Source organism: Calidris pugnax, unplaced genomic scaffold (assembly GCF_001431845.1).
Source record: "Calidris pugnax isolate Ruff unplaced genomic scaffold, ASM143184v1 scaffold14, whole genome shotgun sequence".
NCBI lineage: Eukaryota > Metazoa > Chordata > Aves > Charadriiformes > Scolopacidae > Calidris > Calidris pugnax.
The window spans coordinates 1,014,862-1,035,293 of NW_015090793.1; the positions used below are offsets into that span (position 1 = coordinate 1,014,862).

Here is a 20,432-nt window from a genome sequence, read left to right on the forward strand (position 1 = left end):
ATGGGGGGAAACCGGGCGGCGGGGGGAAACCGGGCGGGCGGCCGGCCCTGGGCCACCCGGCGCGGAGCCGGCGGTTCCTCCCATCCCGCTGACAGCAACAAGTGACCGCGCCTGTAACGGGGAAAAACAAAACGTCTTTTTTTTTATTTTTAATATTTTTTTTCTTCTCTCTCTTTTTTTCCCCCCCCCCCTAGAAAAAGTGTTCGCCAGCCTCCCGCAGGTCGAACGGGGCGTTTCCAAAATTATCGGAGGCGACCCGAAGGGCAACAATTTTCTTTACACCAACGGGAAGTGCGTCGTCATCAGGAACATTGATGTAACGTACCCGCCTTTACTTCGGTGTCGCTCGGTAGCCCAACGCTGTCGCCCGGTTGCCCTGCCGGCCCCCCCGGGCTCCATTCAGACCCGGTGGTGGCCATCGGGGTCACGGATCTGCCATTAGATGCGGGGGGATAAGCCCGTGTGCAGGACTCGGGCATCAAAACCCTGGGCAGCCACCCTAAAAAAAACCCCAACAAACCACCCTGTGGAAAAATCTCGGGGAAATCGGGCAGTTTTCCCTCCCTCCCTCTCCCCATGGAGGATTTAGAGGCCAGAAACTGGTATATTCTGGTTGGCCCTGTTTATCCTCCTAAGTATCGCTGCTGTGAAGTTGAGTGGTGTGTTTGCCTAATAAATGAACTTCCCTATTTTCCGTACTGGGCCCTTAGCTTGTAAGGGAAGCATGCAAATACTTGCAAACACCTATATTTAAAGCCTATATAGGCAAACACCTATATTTAAAGGTCTGTACCACCTTCTTCTCCCCCTCCCGCACTCCAGGAATCAAAACAGTTGTCAGTTGCTTGGCTCCCTGGCAGCTGAGTTCCCAGCCCTGGTCACGGGGAACTTTTCTCATCGTTTAAATTAAATAGTAGAATGCCCCAGTTAATGTTCTCAGTGGTGCAGAGGTTTGGGTTGTTATTTTTTGAGGCTTTTGGTTTTTTTTCTGTGATGGTAACTAGAGAAATCTTAAGCGTGTTATTTAAATGATTTTTTTCAAAGATGGCATCCCTGATGATGATGAGAAGTATGGAGGAAGCATGGTGTGGCTAGGCTACTGTTTTGCTACTGGTTTTCAAAAAAAATACTTTTCTTCAAAGTAAATGCTTGTTCTTTAAAAAAAAAAAAAAACCCAACCAAATTCTCCCCTAGATTTATTTTCTTAGTGCAGATTTGGCCTGCAGCGGGGAGGGGGGCAGGTCATACCTCTCTGGAATTTTTAGGTCTCCACAACAATGGATTTGTTTATGGCTGCTTCTGTAAATGCCCTTTGTAAACTGGATTTTTATGAGCTGTTTACCTGATTTATGTCACCGCCCCCACTTTGTCATGCCGTAATACAGAAAAGCTACTAATATCTTAATTCTCTGCAAATTTCTTGCTGATATCAGTTTACATCCATCCATTTAAAAACAAAAATGAGCTTACAGTCTGGTTTCAGTGTCTCAGTAGAGTGGTGTTGCAATGGTGTTTAACTTTTGGTATCAAGAAAAGTTCAATTTTCTGAAACCAGAAGCCCCAATTAAATGCTGTAATGGCACACAGTGTGATGAGAAAAGAGAGAAAAGCCACTCTGCTTACATTACAGTTTCTGCCCAAGTTATGGGTTGTGACCTCCTCCCTTGCACTGTCATTAGTGCTCATCTGATGCTGGTTTGGGGGTTAAATTGGAAGAAAGCCGTTTGCTTTTACCTTCCTGAATCAGCCCACTGAGGATTTGCCCAGTGCTAATGTTAAGTCCCAGTGTGAGCCTGAATGTAGAGCGCGTGGCAAGGGCTGAGCACAGGCGAGGTGAGACTGTGGGAATTCAAATTTAGACTGGTTAAACTCTCAAGGGAAACGGAGAATGGAAGCCATAAATCCTTCAGTTTATGGGGTGTAATTCATGCCCATATGTAAACTTACCTAACAGGCAAGGAGCCTGCCACTGTTAATAATTGACAGGTGACGCTCTGCAGACAGCGACAGAGTCTGTCATAGCAGTAACACACAAACTGACCAAAGCCCATGCTATGGCCTTGGTGTTGGAGGATGTTGTGGTTTGCTCATAACCCAACATGGGAGTGTGTCCGCTCTTTGGCGAGGGCCGTGCCTTCTCTGAAAAATATGGAAGCCTGTGTAACAGCTTGCAGCAACCGCATGAAACACTAGGAGGTCAGTGTGTAATCCTTCATGAACAGTTAGTTCTCCAGTGTTGTGCTCTGGGTTAGAACAAACAGGTCATCAAAACGCAGTGATCACCTTTCTCTTTTCGTCTGAAGCCATCTAGTATTAGCTAATAGTGGTGATAAATATAGTGTTCAGGGATAATGCTTGGTTTCAAGCTTGAGCTGGAGACTTTCTTTAACTAGGAGGAGTCCTGGAGCAGTGCTGGAAGAGCACTGTGAGAAGTGCTAGTGATATTTGTAAGGTTTCATACCTTGTTAATATTTTATCGTCTTCATGGGTCTAAGCCTACTTTGAAGGTTGGAACTTAAACTGCTCACTTTCGTGTGTGGCTCTGGTTTCAGTGTTCGAAGTAAGCCACGGAAGCTTGCTCTTCTGGTTGAATGTAGTGTTAGGTACTGCATTTGTCCCAGCCATAATCTTATCCTAAAATATCTCTTCAGAAGTGGGTTATTTTAGGTTTTGGTGACACAAGTGACAAGCAGAAGTAATGTTATCAAACAAACAGCATTTAATTTGACAGCTCTAACTTACTACCTGTTTTCCTGAATCTGTTTACCATATCTTAAATTTGGGAATCTGTCTTTCATTTAACCTCTTAAGTCAGTCTGTTAAGTCCAGTCTCTCATCATCTGAGCTTCCTGGACTCTTGGAAGATTCTTGCTGTAAAATAACAGCTACTTATGTGTGCCATAGGGGTTTTTGGGCTCCCTGAACTTGTGGGTGATGCCGCCACAGCACGGGGAAAACATCGTCTCGTCGTGCTTTGATAAAATCCAGTTGGACACAAAATGGAGACTGACGTGTGGATGCTGTAAATGCAGAGGGTTGTGACTTAAGTAGGGCCACATCGCACTGAAGCCGTGTGTAAAAGCAGGAATGAAAAAGAGCTGCTTCTTGCATGAGTAAGCTGTATCCTGTCTCCTGAGATGTAGCAGTGCTGCAGCAGCAAGAACTCTTGCGAGCAGGAGGCTGGCTGCTTTCTAACACAGAGCAGGTGCTTTAGCTTCTCCTGATTGGATGGCTGGGTCATGCCATAACATCAGGTGGTTTTCTGGTTTGGCTGAATAAATCTGTATTCATTATAGCAGTTGAAATGGACTTTTGTCTTTTTTGACTGTGTGAGTCGAGTTTCTGCAGCTGGAGGATACCTGTTAACTGGTAGAAAATTTTTTCTAAGCAGCAGTGTATTACTGTTGTAGTGCATGTGCACTGTATTTGGAAGATGTGCAGAATGGCTTTTTTTTTTTATACAGTTTAATTTAGAGCAGATTTTGCCTTGATGTTATCCTTTTTCTTTTTGATTTGTGTGGCACCTCAGTAGTGTAACACCACTGATCTGCTGAGACACTGAGTCAGTCTTACTGTCCAACCTGAAGCATCTGAACACATTTAAGTCTGAAGAGATAAAATTCTGATGGAGGGGCAGTGAATTTCTTTCAGGATACCAGTGCAGCTCTCCTTACTAGGGAAAACTTCTTTTCCTGTGCTTGTCTACTAGCTTTTTAACCAGTTTGCACTCAGCAAGGGAGAGCGAACCTTGCATGCCTCATTGGTTACTGAGTGATCTTGAGCACATGATGATGATTAACAGCTGTGCAGTGTGGTTAACAGTATGCTTAATTTACATACACAACGATAGGAGAACTTGTGGATGTGTGCTGCAAAGCACAGCTCAGGCTTAGTATTCTACTGGAGTAACTGGTAACTGGCCCTGCCACATAAAAGCAAGTCCAGTGCTTGGCCCGTTATTTTGGAGAGTGTTTTTCTGCTTTTCAGCAGGTATTGGACCAGGGTCACAGCAGTCCTGGCTATTAGAGGAAGTACTTAAATTGTGTCAGCTGTTAGAAATTAGTGTGTTGTTTTAGTTGCACTGGACAGCAGTGTTCTGTGCTTCTCAGTTTTAGACAATAGCTTAATTTAAGCTGGAAGGAAGGGTGTGAGAGAAGGAGCGTGAGGAGAAATTCCGAGTTTTATCTTTGAATGTCTGATTTTATTCCTTTGAAAACCAGGGAATACTGCTTAGTAACTTTTTTTATTTTTCCCTTTTAAACTAGAATCCTGCAATTGCTGACATCTACACTGAGCATGCCCATCAGGTTGTGGTTGCCAAGTACGCTCCCAGTGGATTCTACATAGCATCTGGAGGTAAAGTATCAGTGTGCATGGGGTATGTGGCCAGGGATGTTAAAGTGCTTGGTGCAAAGGTTACTGGCAAAATGGAGTAATAATGCTTCATGTTCATGTACAGAATATACACAGTGAATGTGATATGCTTCAGTGGAATTGCATATACATGCCTGAGAGAGGAATGATTTCTGTAGTTGTTCCTCCAACCTCTTTCTCAAGCAGTGAGTTCAGTGACGTCTCCTTAAATTCTATCATTTAAATTCAAAAGAACCTGGAAATGAACTTGAAATATGTAGTGTGAAGCGTTAAAGAGAGCAAATATCAGTGTAATGAAGACTTGTGTACATGCAACAGAATGAAAAGCTATTTCTAAAATGCAAGATTTGTTTCTCTTTGTTAAAAAAACTTGGATACTTTGAGGGTGGGGGAGAGATTGTAGAAGAGTGTATACTCCTTTCTGTTCCCTTCTCCTTTTTTGTTAACCAAACTTGGCAAGGCTTGGCATGACTTTTCTTACATTTGTAACCTGAACTAAAAAAGCTTTCCTTGGTAGGGTAGCTGGCAAAGAGGCTGATTCTGAGTTTCCCTGTAATTTGTGTGAGTCAATAGTCTGAGAACGGGTAACATGAATTTCCTGGATTGTTAGTGAAAATGGCTGCAGTTTTGATGACTTAAAAAGAAGTAAACAAACCCCTTTTAATATAAGCTTGCTTCAAATAATTGGTCTTTTTTTTGGGGAGGATTGGTATACAGTTGAAGAATATTGATCAATACAATATTATAACTTCAATTTCTTCAAAATATTTGCGGTTAATACATGGATTATTTTTTTAAGTCTGCTTGTCATTGTCAATTAGAAACACTTCAGATGTAAGTAATGTGCCCAAATACATAAATACTTAAGTTAATATACCTGAAAATAAAACATTCTGAGTCTGAGCTACTTAGAAGGGGACTCATGCACAGGTCTTAATAGAATGGGAATTTCTCTCTCAGCAATTCAAAGGGAGCAATAATTTTTAAAATGTTCAGTCCTTCTTGGCTTCCTGCATATCAGAAAGCTGCATTAGAATATGTGTCTTTTGAGTACTGGAGAACCTTTAAGAACACTGAAAGCATAGCTTCCCCCCCTCCTTTCTCCCTCCACCCCCAATCAGTCTGAAGGGAACCACAGCCAGGATTTTCTTGGCTCCGTCTTGTGCATGGACCATATGTCAAATCGAATACCTTCTTAAAATCCAGTTTGCATTCTTTATTCTACAGTCTTGGTGCTCTAGGTTTGTGCTGTACTTAACCCTCAGAATAACCATCTATTTTGCGTTCTTGTAGCCTCGTAGATTTTTCAGTCTTCTGCAAAAGAACAATAATATCTGCGTAGCCTGATCTGTAAAGGAGTTTTTCATTAATTATTAGCTTAAGGAAGCTTCTTGCTCCTAGGGCAGTGGTCATTTGACTTTTTTCAGAAGTCTTCTGTCACATCTCCAAATAAATGAGTTTAGGCTGCAGTATTTCCCTTAAAAAGTGTCTTCTGTATGTCATTTATAAATAGTTTTGTGATACTGCTGAGCATGGGGTCTGAAGATAGCATCAGCCTCTTTAAGCTGTTTCTAAGTATAACATGTAAGATTCCTTTCTCTATCTATAAATCTGCATTAGCTATGCAACCTGCATTAATACTTCATGTGCTTGATGAGGCAGACCTTTGGCAATATGCTTTGTGGCTTTTATGGGAATTTCTCTTGCTGCAGTCTTAACAGATGTAGTAATGGAAGATACCACAAAAGCTATATGAGTCTTACCTATTAATAGATGGAGCAAATAATTAGATTTTGAAGTCCACAATAAAATTCTGCCTCAATAACAAATTATCTCTGTAAAATGAAGGATTCTGCATCTGTCCTTTTAGCAGAAGTGGAGAAGGTGAGTCCATGATCAGGCCCCAAAGATACAGGGCTGCTGTACGTTTAAATTGCACTGTAAAGATGAACCAGTAAGTGGTGAACAGAACTCAGAAATGTTCTGCTGAGGTGAAAGGTATATATGTCAGCAAGTATTTTAGTCTAAAACACTGCCTTTTATGAAGGGTCCAATACGTACAGAATTTGCTGTGTGGGTTTCATTGGAGATGTGTAAACCTGTTTGAGTGTAGAACAATTCCTCTGGTTACAGTGCTGCATCACAGGAATTGCTCTGAACGGGAGCAAGCTCTAGGGCTGTGCAATGCTGAGGGGAAACAGTGACCAAGGAAGCTTTCATTATATTAAGTTTTAAATTGTTATGACCTGTGCTGTGTCTGCTGCTTGTAACGTTACAATTTTTGAATATTCTGTTGGATTCCCTTGTAGTTTTTCAGACAATGTAAGTATCCACAGCCAACACTAAGTGTGTATGTTAATCTGTACAGAAAAAGTATGCCAGTGAGTGTGTGTGAGTTATGGGCAGAAATCTCTTTGTATGTTTACAAATACCAGGTATTTGTAAGCAGAATCGGTTTGCTTTGAAGGTACAAAGAAGCTGAGGTATGAGTTTTAGTGCATTTGGTGCAATTCTAGTGTTTAGGTTTTCTTTTATTTTGTCCAATACAGATACTTAACACAAAGTGGCTGATAACACAGTTCCTACCCTATTGCTGTGCAATTTTTTCATGTCTCTGTTTGGAAAAGTTGTCTCCATGTGTTGTATTTATTCCTGCATGTCTTGAACCTTAATATCTGGCTAGAAGCATAGTTCGGTGAAATGGATGTAGTCTTCAGCATTCCTAAATCAAGTGATTTGTAGTAATTGTAATAGGGTAAGATAATAGGTCCCTAGTACAAGTGTTCAGTGTAGCTGAAAATCTGTATCCTGGCAGATTGCTGAGTCATGTGACTGAGTCATACTGGAACAACAATAGTGATATTCTATTTTATTATGGCAGATGTCTCTGGAAAGCTGAGAATCTGGGATACTACACAGAAGGAACACCTACTGAAGTATGAGTATCAGCCGTTTGCAGGAAAAATAAAGGACCTTGCCTGGACTGAAGACAGCAAAAGAATTGCTGTGGTTGGAGAAGGAAGGGAAAAGTGAGTAGTTCTTTTGTGTACGTGTGTGTGTATATAGATATACACATACATAGATATCCTGTAAACTTCTGTATTCTAACAGAGCAGGTTCTATGCAGAAAGCCTTTAATTCTTCAGGGGAAGAAAGTCATGGCTTGTTCTCTCTTTAGACGTAAAGTTGTGCTGTTCTGCAGCAGAATACTTCGTGCAGTATTTAACAGCTGTAAAACTACTTGGAAAATACAATTCTGTTAGAATTGCTCAGTTTAAAAAATTGTGTAGGTCTTGCTTGGGTTTTAGAGATGGGTATTACATTCAGTGATAGCTGCTCAGTACGTCTTTTAGTGGAATTTTTTTGTGTGTCTAATTTTGATAGAGTAGGAAGGGAGAGCCACAAGACTATTCTCCCTCTTCTATCACCCCTCCCAAATCAAGAGGACATGATTGAATAAGAGTAAAAAAAATAAAGAAAATTGTATCTGAATTTTCTCCCTCAGCAGCACACCCACATTTTTGGGCCTTATTATGGTAATTAAAAAAATAACAACCGGTTGTCCTTATCTGACTAAATGAGCTGCCTATTACAGTCAGGTTTGTGTCCTTTCTTTGATGTTTGAAGACTGACAGATCTTTAAGGCAGAGTCTAGAGCCTAAAGATCTGAAAAACGTAGTGTCATCCTATTCCCTGCACTATTTTCTAATGGCATTCATGTACTGTGTCCTGATACTTGAGGGAGATTCTTTGTCTTTCCTCACTCCCTCCACCCCCACCTGCCCATGGGTAGTTACTGTGTAAATTTGTTCTCTTACTTCAAACACTGCTGGTTTCCTGTTAGGTGGATACACTTTCAGTATAGAATTTTGCTGAAGTGATTCTGTAGAATTGCTTTTTAATAGCAATACTCTGGCAGGTTAATACCACTGTATTGATTATACTGACTTTTTTTTAAGGGGATTTAAAGTAAGAATTGACAAAAGTGCTGCTACAACTCTTCTTTAAACCTTTGAATAATAAGTTGTAAAAGCTGTGGTACCCAATCTAGGCTAAACAATCAGATAAATGATCCAGTGTCATTGTTACCCTAGCTTTCTGCTTTCTGTGTAGTGACTGGGCAGACAGGATAATTTACTGCTTGTTTTTATTAACCAACAGACACAATGAAGTCTATCTTTTGAATCTCTGCGTTTTAGAAGCTTTGTATGTAAAACCTGGTTGTCTGTCCCCTTCAGCAAATATCTCCTCTGGAAGATTAGATTGTCTCTCCAGCAAGATCTCAAATAGCCTTCAGGGTACTATGATGCGCTTGCATGAGATTAACGAGATGACCTAATTTCTTTTCTTTGAGTGCACTCAAATCTGCGCTTGCAGATTGTCAAAGAGTTAATCTACGTGTAACTTTTATGCATTGTCGTTGCTGTGTGCTTTTCTAACTAGGTTTGGAGCAGTGTTCCTGTGGGATAGTGGTTCTTCTGTTGGCGAGATTACTGGGCACAACAAAGTGATCAATAGTGTGGACATTAAACAAACGAGACCATATCGTCTGGCAACTGGCAGCGACGACAACTGTGCTGCTTTCTTCGAGGGACCGCCATTCAAGTTCAAGTTTACAATAAGTGTGAGTTTTCAGTTTAGATGTGGCTCTGTTAAACTGTGCAGCAAGATGACTAAAAGCTTTCTAGCAAGCTTGCAGTTCTTGTTACAACTAGCTGTTATAACAGAAGTTTTTAGCTCCCCATTTGAGGCACAGTTGGTGTCAAGTGGCTTTCTTAAACTTGTACATGAGAATAACTGAGGGTTTGTCTCAAATAAGTGGTTGGTTAAGAAGAAAACCTGAAGCTTTTTTCCAATTTTTTTTTGGCTTTTTATCCTATTCCTCTTATAAGTAGAGTGTTTTATTGGCCTTACTGGTGCTTTCTGAGCTCTGCTTCCCAGTGCAGACATGCACAGAACTTAATATTCTCCAAGGTGCTTGATTCAAGATAAGTGGTGGTGTGAATGGAATTTTCCAATCTGCTTAACAGTGCTCAAATCTGAAATCCCAGAGCAGCTTAGAAAGGGTGAGTGTAGATGTTTGAAAACATAACTGATTTCTACAACAGCTACATTCCTTTTCACTTTTTTTTTTATGCTACTAGTTAAATGTAAATGAAGCAAAACCTGGAACTATCACATTTAAAACATTGTTACTTGAGATCAAAGAAAATAAAGCAAGCCGAAAGCTTCTGCAACTGTTTCTGATGGCAGAAGACATGTCTGTTGCCTCAAAAAAAAAAAAAACACTATTGCAGAGATACCAGGTGTTAGTTCAGTAGAAAGTGTTTAGTTCTTTATTTTTAAAAACACAGTATCATGCCTTTTTATTTTCTTAAGTGTGTGCTTTGAGTAGTCTTCATACACTGACTTCAGTAGGGACTCCGTATCAGTTCTAGAAAAGGAATTGTTTTGAGCTCTGCAATCCAATGAAATGATGTAGTTGCCTAATATATTTCTGAACTTAAGTTGATACTTGCATTTTGTTAAGCTGGTTCTTTTGGAACTCTGAAGTCTGAATTGCTTACCAGAGCTGCTTAGACTGGTGTATGATGCAGTCTTCCTTTTAAAGTGATATTTGAGTTGATATATGGGATTCTGATACAAGCTGTTAGATGGTTTAGATTAAACCTTGAAGTATCATCAGGAAAAAAAACAACCTATAGTTAAAGAAAGTAGGTTAGAACCTGCCTTTCATAATACTAAAAATAGTCTCCCAAATCTCTTTGCATGGGAGCTTTGGCCTCATTGTGGTGCTTCCCTATTTAACCCGTGTTTTCTAGTTGGCATGGTTTGAATAGTCTCCTACTTGTAAATAGTCTATTTGGGGAACATACATCAGTCTTGCCTGGTTACTTCACAGAGGTACCACTAATGCGGTCTCCCAGAAATGGGATTCCAGTAAAATAATAATTTATTCTTCATGACTCTGCTTTTTGCAATATGAGTACTTTATTCTCCTTCTGTGTATAAAACTTATGCAATGAAGCAAGAATCAAAATCTGGAGAAGGTTGCAGAAGAGTTTAGCGATGGGAGGGGAAGAATCCCCTGCTTGCATCTAGGCTGCAGCTGAAGGGTTTCTCCTACCTATCCCTGAAACTGGAGTTACTCATTCACCTGGTGTTGTGCTAAGTTGTTTGCCTTATTGATGGCCACAGTTTCTTCCCTGGACTGTTCTTGATCCCCTTCAGATAGAGGCTAGACTTGCTCCCTAGCAATTCTCTACAGCAGGCGTCTCCTGCACAGCTAAACTATGGCTCACGTGTAAGAGAACTTCTTTGTTGCTGGATTCTCTTCTGTGTAAAAAGGTCTGTTCTTACTTTCTGTCCTGATTTTTCCCTTTTTCCTACAGGACCATACACGGTTTGTGAACTGTGTGAGGTTTTCTCCTGATGGGAACAGAATTGCTACAGCTAGCGCAGATGGCCAGGTAAAAAAACAAGGAGCTCTTTTTGTAGTGATTTTAGCATGAGAAGATTTTTGTGTGTGTGTGCATTTTGGGAAATGGGTTAGTATTGTAAAATCCATGTTGCTGCTTTTTTCATGCCAAGAAATGATTTGCTTAAACTTTTAAGTATCCTTCTATAAAGCTGTAACAGTTGATTTCAACCAGACTATTCTCACTCAGCTTTTTTCCCCGTTCCACCTCCCTAGCCTATTACTTCAATTACAGGTTACATTTGCAGGAACGTATTAGACTTTTGGAGTATGTATGTCCTTGTTATGATCCTGAGAAGTCTGGCTGAAATACTGAACTCTTAGATAGTAACCCAGCTCCATGTTGACTCCCTGCTGATAAGGGCAGGTTTGACAATGACACTGTTACCAGAGGTAGCTCCTCCTTCTAAGAAGGCAGGTTCCCTTGACTGCAGTGCTGAGCAGCTGCCATCACAGCAGGACTCCAAAATGTAGCATCTTCCAGAATTTCAAATGTCAGGATCCAATGTACAGAGTGGGTTACTGTGATTATGTACAACTGTAATCTCATTTGTTTAATCTTAAATGTTAAATGCAAGAATAGTCGTGCCTCTTCTTCAAAAACCTAGTGTTTGATAAACCTGCAAGCATGGCACGTAACAAAAGAATGATCCGTGCAGTGCTAGTGTTTCAGGTCTTGGGTTTTTTTCTGTTACTGCTTTTCCCCTTAAGTTATATGTCTGTGTGCTCTCTTAAGATTTTTGTCTACGATGGGAAGACTGGAGAGAAAGTGTGTGCTCTTGGTGGAGGCAAAGCTCATGATGGAGGTATTTATGCTGTAAGTATCACTTCATTTGTGCAAATGGTCTGTAGCATTTCATTACCAAGTTCATGACCTGTGAAATTTCACAATAATAAATACATTTAATATCGTATGGTGACATTTGTTTTTACAGATCAGTTGGAGCCCTGACAGTAGTCAGTTGCTTTCTGCTTCTGGAGATAAAACCGCTAAAATCTGGGATGTTGGTGCTAATTCTATTGTCAGTACTTTTAATATGGGATCAAACGTGTTGGATCAGCAGCTGGGTTGCTTGTGGCAGAAAGACCATTTACTGACTATCTCCCTGTCTGGTTATATCAATTATTTGGACAAGAACAATCCAAATAAGCCTTTACGTGTCATAAAGGTAGGTTAAACTTCCGTTGCTGCTCTAGTTTAAGCAATAAATGACTTGGTGAATGAAGTTGTCTAGATGGAGTAGTAACTACTGAGAAAGCTTGCCTGACAATGTTAAGTGAACAAAACTCTATGTGTGACTGACTCTTGCAAGTCCCATGAATCAAGAAGTTAAAATGTTAGATGTGTGATACTGTGCTCTCTGCAAATACACAGACTGATTTTGGTTTCAATTAAGGTTATCAACTTCCCTTTCATAGCAGCTTGTTGGCATTCTTGAGATCAGAAAAGACATACAGCATAGGTAGAAAACTGCCAGTGATGCTTCATTCTACCAGAGCTAGTGCATCGTGAACAAGGTGACTAGAGTTACTGTGCAATTGGGCTTTAATTTGAGGAATTAAAGGGTTCGCTGACACAGCACTCTCATGGGAACTTATATTTTTACATGAACTGGAAACAGACGTCCCAGATTCTTGCTATTGCTGCTGTAATTCTGGCAGTTGGTGTGGGTACATGACCATATTTAGTCCTCTTCCCTGAATCATAAAGTGCCCGAAAAGCAAACTTGGTTGATGAAAAGACCATGAAAGTATTTTGGCCCAGCAGGCTAATAAGGATATTCATGGTGCCTATTCCTTTTCTTCAAGGAGTAATACATGGGCATAGCAATGCTGCAACAGTTAGATGACTGTACCATTTATTAATGATTTGTATTCTGGGTGACTTTTAATGCTTGTGAATAAAATGGGATGTTATTTTCTGAATAACCTATAATTATTCTCAAATAAGTTTGATTTATGTATGTGTCAAGATGAAAAATTGCCCATCAATAATTATTATTTGTATCCCATTCACAGGGTCATAGTAAATCAATTCAGTGTCTTACAGTGCACAAAAACGGTGGAAAGTCCTATATTTACTCTGGAAGTAATGATGGTCATATTAATATCCTTTGAATTACAATATTTGTTGTGGCATTATAGTCTGAGAGTGCTCATTGAGGGTGGGGGGGGAGCTTTGGCAAAGACAAAAACTTAGGTTTATTGGACACAAGTGAATATTTTATGTCTGAAGAAGTTTATTTTGCTTTTCCCTAACTTGCCCTTTTTTACTGGTTGCCTGCTAAATATAAGCCAGTTTTTAGTTTCCAGTTGTTGCTTCTTTGTGGTAGATAGATTGTTGGTCTTCTACAGCTTTCTATGTATTGTCATACATGCAAAATATGTATTGCTGTCTCCTGCTGTTACATGTAGTAGTTAAATAGATCTTAGCATGGGTTGAAAGTTGTGAATCTTGTTTTTCAGGTGTTGAGGACAAATAAGATAAACTCTTAGTCACCTATCTCTGACCCATTAATATGCATTTCTCTTTACAATTGTGTTTTTTAAAGTGTATGAAGGTGGTTTTGGAAGTTCTGTGACACATTGATTGTGTTCTTTATTTGGTATCGCAAATGTCATCAGACTTTGTCACTACTGGAGAGAACTTACACTTCTCCTGAGACTCTATTTTAGTCCTCTTGGTTTCTGGAGCAAAACACTGGGAATGCAGCCTGGTTCCCGAAGGGCATTTTAAAGGGTGAGGTTGGGATGTGTTCAGCTACAAGGCTGTTGGCTCTTCTTCAGTGTTCTGAAGCTTATAAATCACTCCTTCATCCTGCTTGCTGTGATGCATTAAGAGGTGTCACATTGGCATAAACTTAAAAATATAGAACTTGTTTCTTTACAAATATGTAGTGTAGTATTAACAGTTCAAACTGATGTTAACGTGTCACATTGGCATAAACTTCCAAATATAGAACTTGTTTCTTAACAAACCTGTAGTGTAGTATTAACAGTTCAAACTGATGTGTCACATTGGCATAAACTTAAAAATATAGAACTTGTTTCTTTACAAATATGTAGTGTAGTATTAACAGTTCAAACTGATGTTAACATATAACATCAGGGAAAGCCAATGTTGCAGGACTTCTACTGATAATTCTTTAAAAAGTTATTTCCTAATCTCAGCCCTAATGCTAATTGTTCCAGTATCTGCCACTGTTTTTGGTAGGTCATTTAGCTAATTACAGAACACCAGAGGGAGCTTGTAGAGTCTCCATCCCTGGAGATACTCAGAACCCCACAGAATGGGCAGCCTGTTGCAGCTGACACTGATTTGAGCAGCGGGTTGGAATAAACAGTCTCAAGGGGTCTCTTCTAACCTATTCTGTCAGTTGTGTAACTTTTTATGATGCTGTATCTGACTGCACCAGTATCTTCAAATGTTCCTTAATTCTATTATGCACATTATTGGGATTCTGAAACTGGAGAGAATGATGGCTTTTCTGGGAAAGGCCATACAAACCAGGTTTCTAGAATGGCAGTAGATGAAATGGATCAGCTGGTCACCTGCAGTATGGATGACACTGTGCGCTATACCAACCTCAGCAAGAGGGACTACAGGTCAGTTAAAATGTTGCCTTTTATTGTAGTATTATAGCCCTAATGATATTGCAGCAAGAGTTTTGTTGATTTGCATGGTAAAGGATTTTATGCTGCAATTTACTCAGGTTTTAAGTTACCATGGAAACTGTAGAAATGATTGCAGTACCAACCTTGCATTTTTCTGTGACAACAAGAAGTGCATCCCAGACTTACCAGTTTGTCTTGTCCCTTCCACAGGTTACATAGACATCTACCTTGTGTTGGGTGGCTTAGTTAGGGGACTGTGTGAAGAGTGTCTGCTTTATGACCCATAAATACCTAAGAATATTGATGATAAATGTGGTTAGGAGGGGTGGGACACAGCTGTTTCACAATTGAAGCAGAAAAACTTAAAAGAATCTATTAAGATCACCTAGTTAGTTTTAAAAGATTAAACTCTAGTGTAGTAACACTTACTTTCACTTCAAAGGTGTACTACCTAATGAAGGTGCTAATGCTTTAAGCATTAAACAGAAGGAAACTGCAGATTATTTAAAGAAAAAAAATAAATTATGCATGTTCTTGATCATTGCAGATTATTTAAAGAAAAAAAAATAAATTATGCATGTTCTTGATCATTAGGGGGTGATTATTTGAATAAGTGTGGAATAATTTTTTTCCTGCTTTGTCCTTCCTCCTTCTCCACCTTGGCACGTCATACACCAGTGGCCAGGATGCTGTGAAAATGGATGTTCAACCAAAATGTTTAGCTGTGGGTCCTGGTGGTTATACTGTAGTTCTGTGCATTGGGCAAGTAAGTATTAAATTCTGGGTTATCAACACAATTGTTCTGTTAATAATGCCATGTATGGTAACTTGGTGTTTTCTGACAAACCTACTTAGTGCAGGATCACCTTGTGCATCTGCGAAATTTCCTAATGAGAGCTATGCAGAGCATAATTAAGCAGGATATTGATAGGCTTGTCCCTTTGCATCCTGTACCAATTTGAGTCTTACATATAGATTTAATTTCACATGGTCTCTCCTGTGGCTGCATCTGAACTTGTTATCAGTACAGCTTTGTGCTGGAAGGCTGCACCAGTCTGAGTCATGCTCTTGCCAGATCTGTTCAGTGATGAGGTTTTGGGGAAAGGATGTCTGTCTTCTGCATTTTTTTTAAATATTTTGGTTTTTTGCAACTAATCAATTAACTGATGGTGTTGTGCAGCATGGGTAGCTCTAGCTTGCTTGCCAGTAGTAGCCACATCATGCAAAACCAGAGAGATTGTAGCAGGTCTATCTTGTATCAAAGCATGCTTAACTTCTAATGATTCATGCCTTCTATATGGATGCTGATTTTATGCTTTGGATTTTCAATACTGGTGTCCAAACATATTTCCCATGTGAGTTATAATTCCAGTTGTCCATAGTAATAGAACTGGATAGGAAATAACCCTTGCAAGTTAATACTGCAGTATTAACTTGTTGCTAATTTGGTCTTTAACAGTGAACAGCATCGCTAAAAATAGTCTTTTGTCCATGTTTCTTTCATGCTTAAACCAAATGAGGTGAAGCCGAAGGCACCAGAGCATGCCCTGCACTGCCTAATTTAGAGCACATAAGTACTAGTCACTGCACATCAGCATTTTTTTGTCTTTATTTTTTTTTTTTAAAGAAGAAACTATTCCTTTAAGATCAGAATATAGTAAACTTCTGAGCAATCAGAGTGGATTTGTGTTCATGACTTTAGCAATGTGGCTTAGTCATAGTTTTGCATTAGGGTCTTAGTTTCTGGTTTTCTCTTGACAGATTGTCTTGATGAAAGATAAGAAAAAATGTTTTGCAATCGACGACCTTGGCTACGAGCCAGAAGCTGTAGCCATTCACCCTGGAGGAGGTACAGCAGCGGTGGGAGGAGCGGTAAGGTGGCACTTCCTGACACTGCACTGCTTTGAACATTGGGACTAGTGACAGAAGCTTTTAATGCTAGTGGGTGTGTGGTGTTGAGGAGTAGGTAGGCAGCAGCTTGTACCAGCAGCAGTAAGATAACGAGTGATCTGTGTGTAGCTGGTATTTCATTCCCTGGGTTCTCCCACCATCGTAAGCAACTGTCTTGTTTCATTTTATTTTTTTTTTCCATCTTGTATTTGCTGTTTCTAAATAGATTGGTTTTACCCAGTGTATGCTTAAAGCAGGCAAATCCTAGAAATCGGGTCTGTATTCTAGACTTGTTGGGTTGTAGCCAGCATAATTGACAGGTTCTTTATTTCTTAATGTAAGCACTACTCCCACTATCATAAGCAACTGTCTTGTTTCATTTTATTTTTTTTTCCATCTTGTATTTGCTGTTTCTAAATAGATTGGTTTTACCCAGTGTATGCTTAAAGCAGGCAAATCCTAGAAATCGGGTCTGTATTCTAGACTTGTTGGGTTGTAGCCAGCATAATTGACAGGTTCTTTATTTCTTAATGTAAGCACTACCAGATAAAACTGATGCAAAAAGTTCCAGAAACTCAGTAAGCCTTCCTCTTCATATTGTAAAGTGATTTTTGTACCTTCCCCCCCCCTTCTTCACTGTTAATTTGCAGGATGGGAATGTCCGTTTGTATTCAATCCAAGGAACCTCTTTGAAAAGCGATGAGAAGTCTTTGGAAGCCAAAGGTCCTGTTACTGACCTGGCGTATTCTCACGATGGTGCCTTTCTTGCAGTCTGTGATGCAAACAAAGTTGTCACTGTCTTTAGTGTCACCGATGGCTACGCGGTAAGAGACGTTGTAGCAGGAGTTTGCTTTGTTTAAAAACAAATTGAAGGGCATCTCATGTCTAAATAGTGGTGAAATATAATGTAGCTGGTGAGAGACCTAACTGTTACATCATTGATGTATATTTGGTGTTTCTGTGACTGACTGTTTACCTGGTATTTTGAGTTAGTATTGCTTTTCACAGCAGCTTATGTGAAGCCTCCAGATCATGAGGATAGGTGAGGAAATGTACAGCACAGGTTGGCAAACCCATCTAGTGACAAGCATGTAGTTAAATGGGGGAGGGGTTGGATTTTCACAGGCTAGCAAGAGTTAAATGCAAAAGATTGCAAAGTATGCAGGTTCCTTATCGGGTCAGCTGAATCACTGGTGTGTTGGTTTTTTTAAAGGAGCAAAAAGTGAAAAAAAATATATGCATAAGTGTTACAGAACTTGTTGCTTTTCTGTAAAACGCACAAGAATGCAGGCTCATTTTGATAAGAATCATGCTGTACAATAAAATTTAATGAAGTAGATAAAGCAGACTTGGCAATAAAATTCTGCTGGCTGTGGCATAACAGTTCCACGGTAAGAGCTAAGCAATGAAAGGGATACATTAGTGCAGGGAATCTTGCTTTATCCTTCAATCTCTGATGTCTTTTCAGCAAGAACCAGAAAGTGGGCAATTTCCACTTTTCAGCTGAGTCGATACGTGTATCAGGCTGCAAAGTCATTAAGCTTTGACTGAAACCACACTGAAGTAAAAAATACAGGATGGCATTCCACAAAAACATTCCATTTTCTAAGAAAAATGGAATTAATTTTGCTTTTAGAAACATCTGTGGGGTTATTTTAAAAGCCTCTAAGCAAGAAGTTACTTGATGCACAAGCACTTTACAGATCCAGCTTTCATAGAAAAACTCTTAGAATTTTTATAGAAGGGTTGGATTTTGTTGGCCTGATAAGCGTTTAAATAAATAGCATAAAATGAAGCTACTGCTTGGTTTAGGACATCCATCTTCATCCATCTGCACCTGAGATGTACATTGTCTGGAGTTTTGCAGTACTTTATTGTGATGCTACACATTAAATGCCAGTGATTTGATGAACTGTCTTAAAGTAATGAAATAACGCTGTATCTCTGACTTTCAAATAGGAACATAATGTCTTTTATGGACACCACGCAAAAATTGTTTGTATTGCCTGGTCACCAGACAACGAACACTTTGCTTCTGGAGGCATGGACATGATGGTGTACGTCTGGAACGTAAGTGATCCGGAGACCAGAGTCAAGATACCAGGTGTGTTTCCTTCAAAACCTTACTTTTTAAGAGTTACTAGTAGTTCTTGAAACCCAATGCAGCAGTACCTATTTCCTAGAGCTAATGATAAACAGGCTTTGAACGTTCCCAAACAACTTTTGCCTTTATGTTAATCTCTCTGTAGCTCCAACAGCCAAAATTCTTCTGTTATGTTACTTTTAAAGTGCACTACTAGTATCTAATGCAGCTGCAAAGCACACTTGGAACCTGTGGTGAAGCTATTTTGTCAGCCTGGCCTTCCTAACTCCTTTCTGTTGTTTCTCACTGCCCTACAGATGCTCACAGGCTACACCACGTAAGTGGCTTGGCGTGGTTGGATGAACATACTCTGGTAACGACATCCCATGATGCTTCTGTCAAAGAGTGGTCTATCTCCTACAACTGAAATAAGCCCTCTCTTTGGAAGGACCTAATCAGGGACTAGAACTACTGCAGTGGAACATAGCATTTCTCTTAAAGAATCTGTATTGGCCTCTGGGTCTGCTATCATGTCCTCATACCTTTACAGGGTGTTCATATCTGTAATTAAATGTACTTTGAAAGCTTTAGCCAGTAACAGTTTGCACATGAAAAGCACTTAAATTATGTCTGGAGCTTAACCCTTTGTGCTGAACATTCCAGAGGCAACAGCTGAGCAAGTTGGTGTGAAAGATTCAGGTGTGAAAGATTCAGACTCAATCAGTTGTTCTTTTCTAACCAAGAAACATGGGACTGTACAGCATGAGAGTAATACTTCTCATTTTTTCTAATTACAGAACATTTCTGTACTAACGGTCGTAGTAAGAGTATTTAGTTGTGATCTGAAACCAATCGAGCTGTGTGCAGCTACTGTATATTGCTTTGCTTCTCTGTACTGCACCAAACTGTTGCCTCAGACTTTCTCCTCCAGATAACAAAATGGGGTACATACATAATAAACTTTTTATGTATTTCATGTCAAAGCTTTGTGGTTTATTTTCAGGTGGAAGTGTGGGGTTTTGATGTACTTACTGTTGTGGGTATAATGTTTACAGATAATCGTTGTGGCAACTTCTTGCTTCAGAAAAACACATTTGTTACTTTCATGGATTAAGAATGTCTGGTCATTTCAATGTCAGAAAAAAAAATCATTCTGTTTAAAAGATTAAAGATATTTTCTGTTTGAAGGAGGAGAAGCATGTTATTGTTAAAAAAAAAAATAATGCAGTACTTCTGCCACCTTTTCAAAAATACAGAAATTAAAGTGGAGTATTGTAATGACTTGAAGTGATTTTTGAGAAGACAGTGTTTGCTGAGTTTTATGCATTTGCATGTGCAGAACGGTTGCATGGAAGCTGTTACCTAATGCAAACAGATCATGATCTTGTGTTTAGTTCCCTTCTCACACTCTGCAGCACACGTAAGTGATTTGCAGCCAGCAGCCCAGCCAGGGTGCAGGAGGGCACTGATGCAAAGCAGTAGGAAGATTTGTTACCATCTCTAGTGGCCAAAAGAAATTGTTGCTGTCCAGAATTTTGGAAGACTTTTGAAAAAAAACTTTTTTTTTTTTTCTGCTGAAAGAGAAACAACCACCACCACCCCTCCACTGCTCTTTGGTTTTTATTAAGCTTTCCTTTCTGTGTGGAACTTGTGTGTTGGTTTTTTTTTTTTACCAATCCTATTTCTAATGAACTTGTGTGTTGTTTTTTTTTTACCAATCCTATTTCTAATGACACTAATTATACAGCAAATAAAACGCTTTTGCTGCTTCTCACACTGTGGACCATTGCTCAATTGCTGTAAAAAATTGCCTGTCAAAAATGACTTGGTGAAAACATCCTTTTAAAAGGAAAAATGTTGATTTCTTTTTAGGAGTGGTGATCAGATGTCTTCTGGCACACAAACCAACATATATATTAGAACAGTTGATGTAGGCTTTATCTAAAAGGCAGAACATTTTGCGTCATGGTTTCTTTGTGCTTACTGCATCTT

General features: G+C 39.6%; 1 protein-coding gene across 1 annotated transcript in view; it reads left to right on the top strand.

Annotated features, from left to right (window-relative positions):
- The window catches only part of WDR1 (WD repeat domain 1), a 20,028-nt gene extending 401 nt beyond the window's left edge, over nucleotides 1-19,627 (top strand). The window contains exons 2-15 of the mRNA XM_014966694.1: nucleotides 195-316; nucleotides 4,266-4,356; nucleotides 7,256-7,403; nucleotides 8,818-8,998; nucleotides 10,767-10,844; nucleotides 11,589-11,669; nucleotides 11,788-12,021; nucleotides 12,872-12,959; nucleotides 14,302-14,458; nucleotides 15,146-15,233; nucleotides 16,229-16,339; nucleotides 17,008-17,181; nucleotides 18,317-18,461; nucleotides 18,758-19,627. Of these exons, the coding sequence (XP_014822180.1) occupies nucleotides 195-316; nucleotides 4,266-4,356; nucleotides 7,256-7,403; nucleotides 8,818-8,998; nucleotides 10,767-10,844; nucleotides 11,589-11,669; nucleotides 11,788-12,021; nucleotides 12,872-12,959; nucleotides 14,302-14,458; nucleotides 15,146-15,233; nucleotides 16,229-16,339; nucleotides 17,008-17,181; nucleotides 18,317-18,461; nucleotides 18,758-18,867 (1,808 nt within the window). The 3' untranslated portion in view covers nucleotides 18,868-19,627. The remainder of the gene's footprint in view (nucleotides 1-194; nucleotides 317-4,265; nucleotides 4,357-7,255; nucleotides 7,404-8,817; nucleotides 8,999-10,766; nucleotides 10,845-11,588; nucleotides 11,670-11,787; nucleotides 12,022-12,871; nucleotides 12,960-14,301; nucleotides 14,459-15,145; nucleotides 15,234-16,228; nucleotides 16,340-17,007; nucleotides 17,182-18,316; nucleotides 18,462-18,757) is intronic.
- Nucleotides 19,628-20,432: the final 805 nt, after the last annotated feature.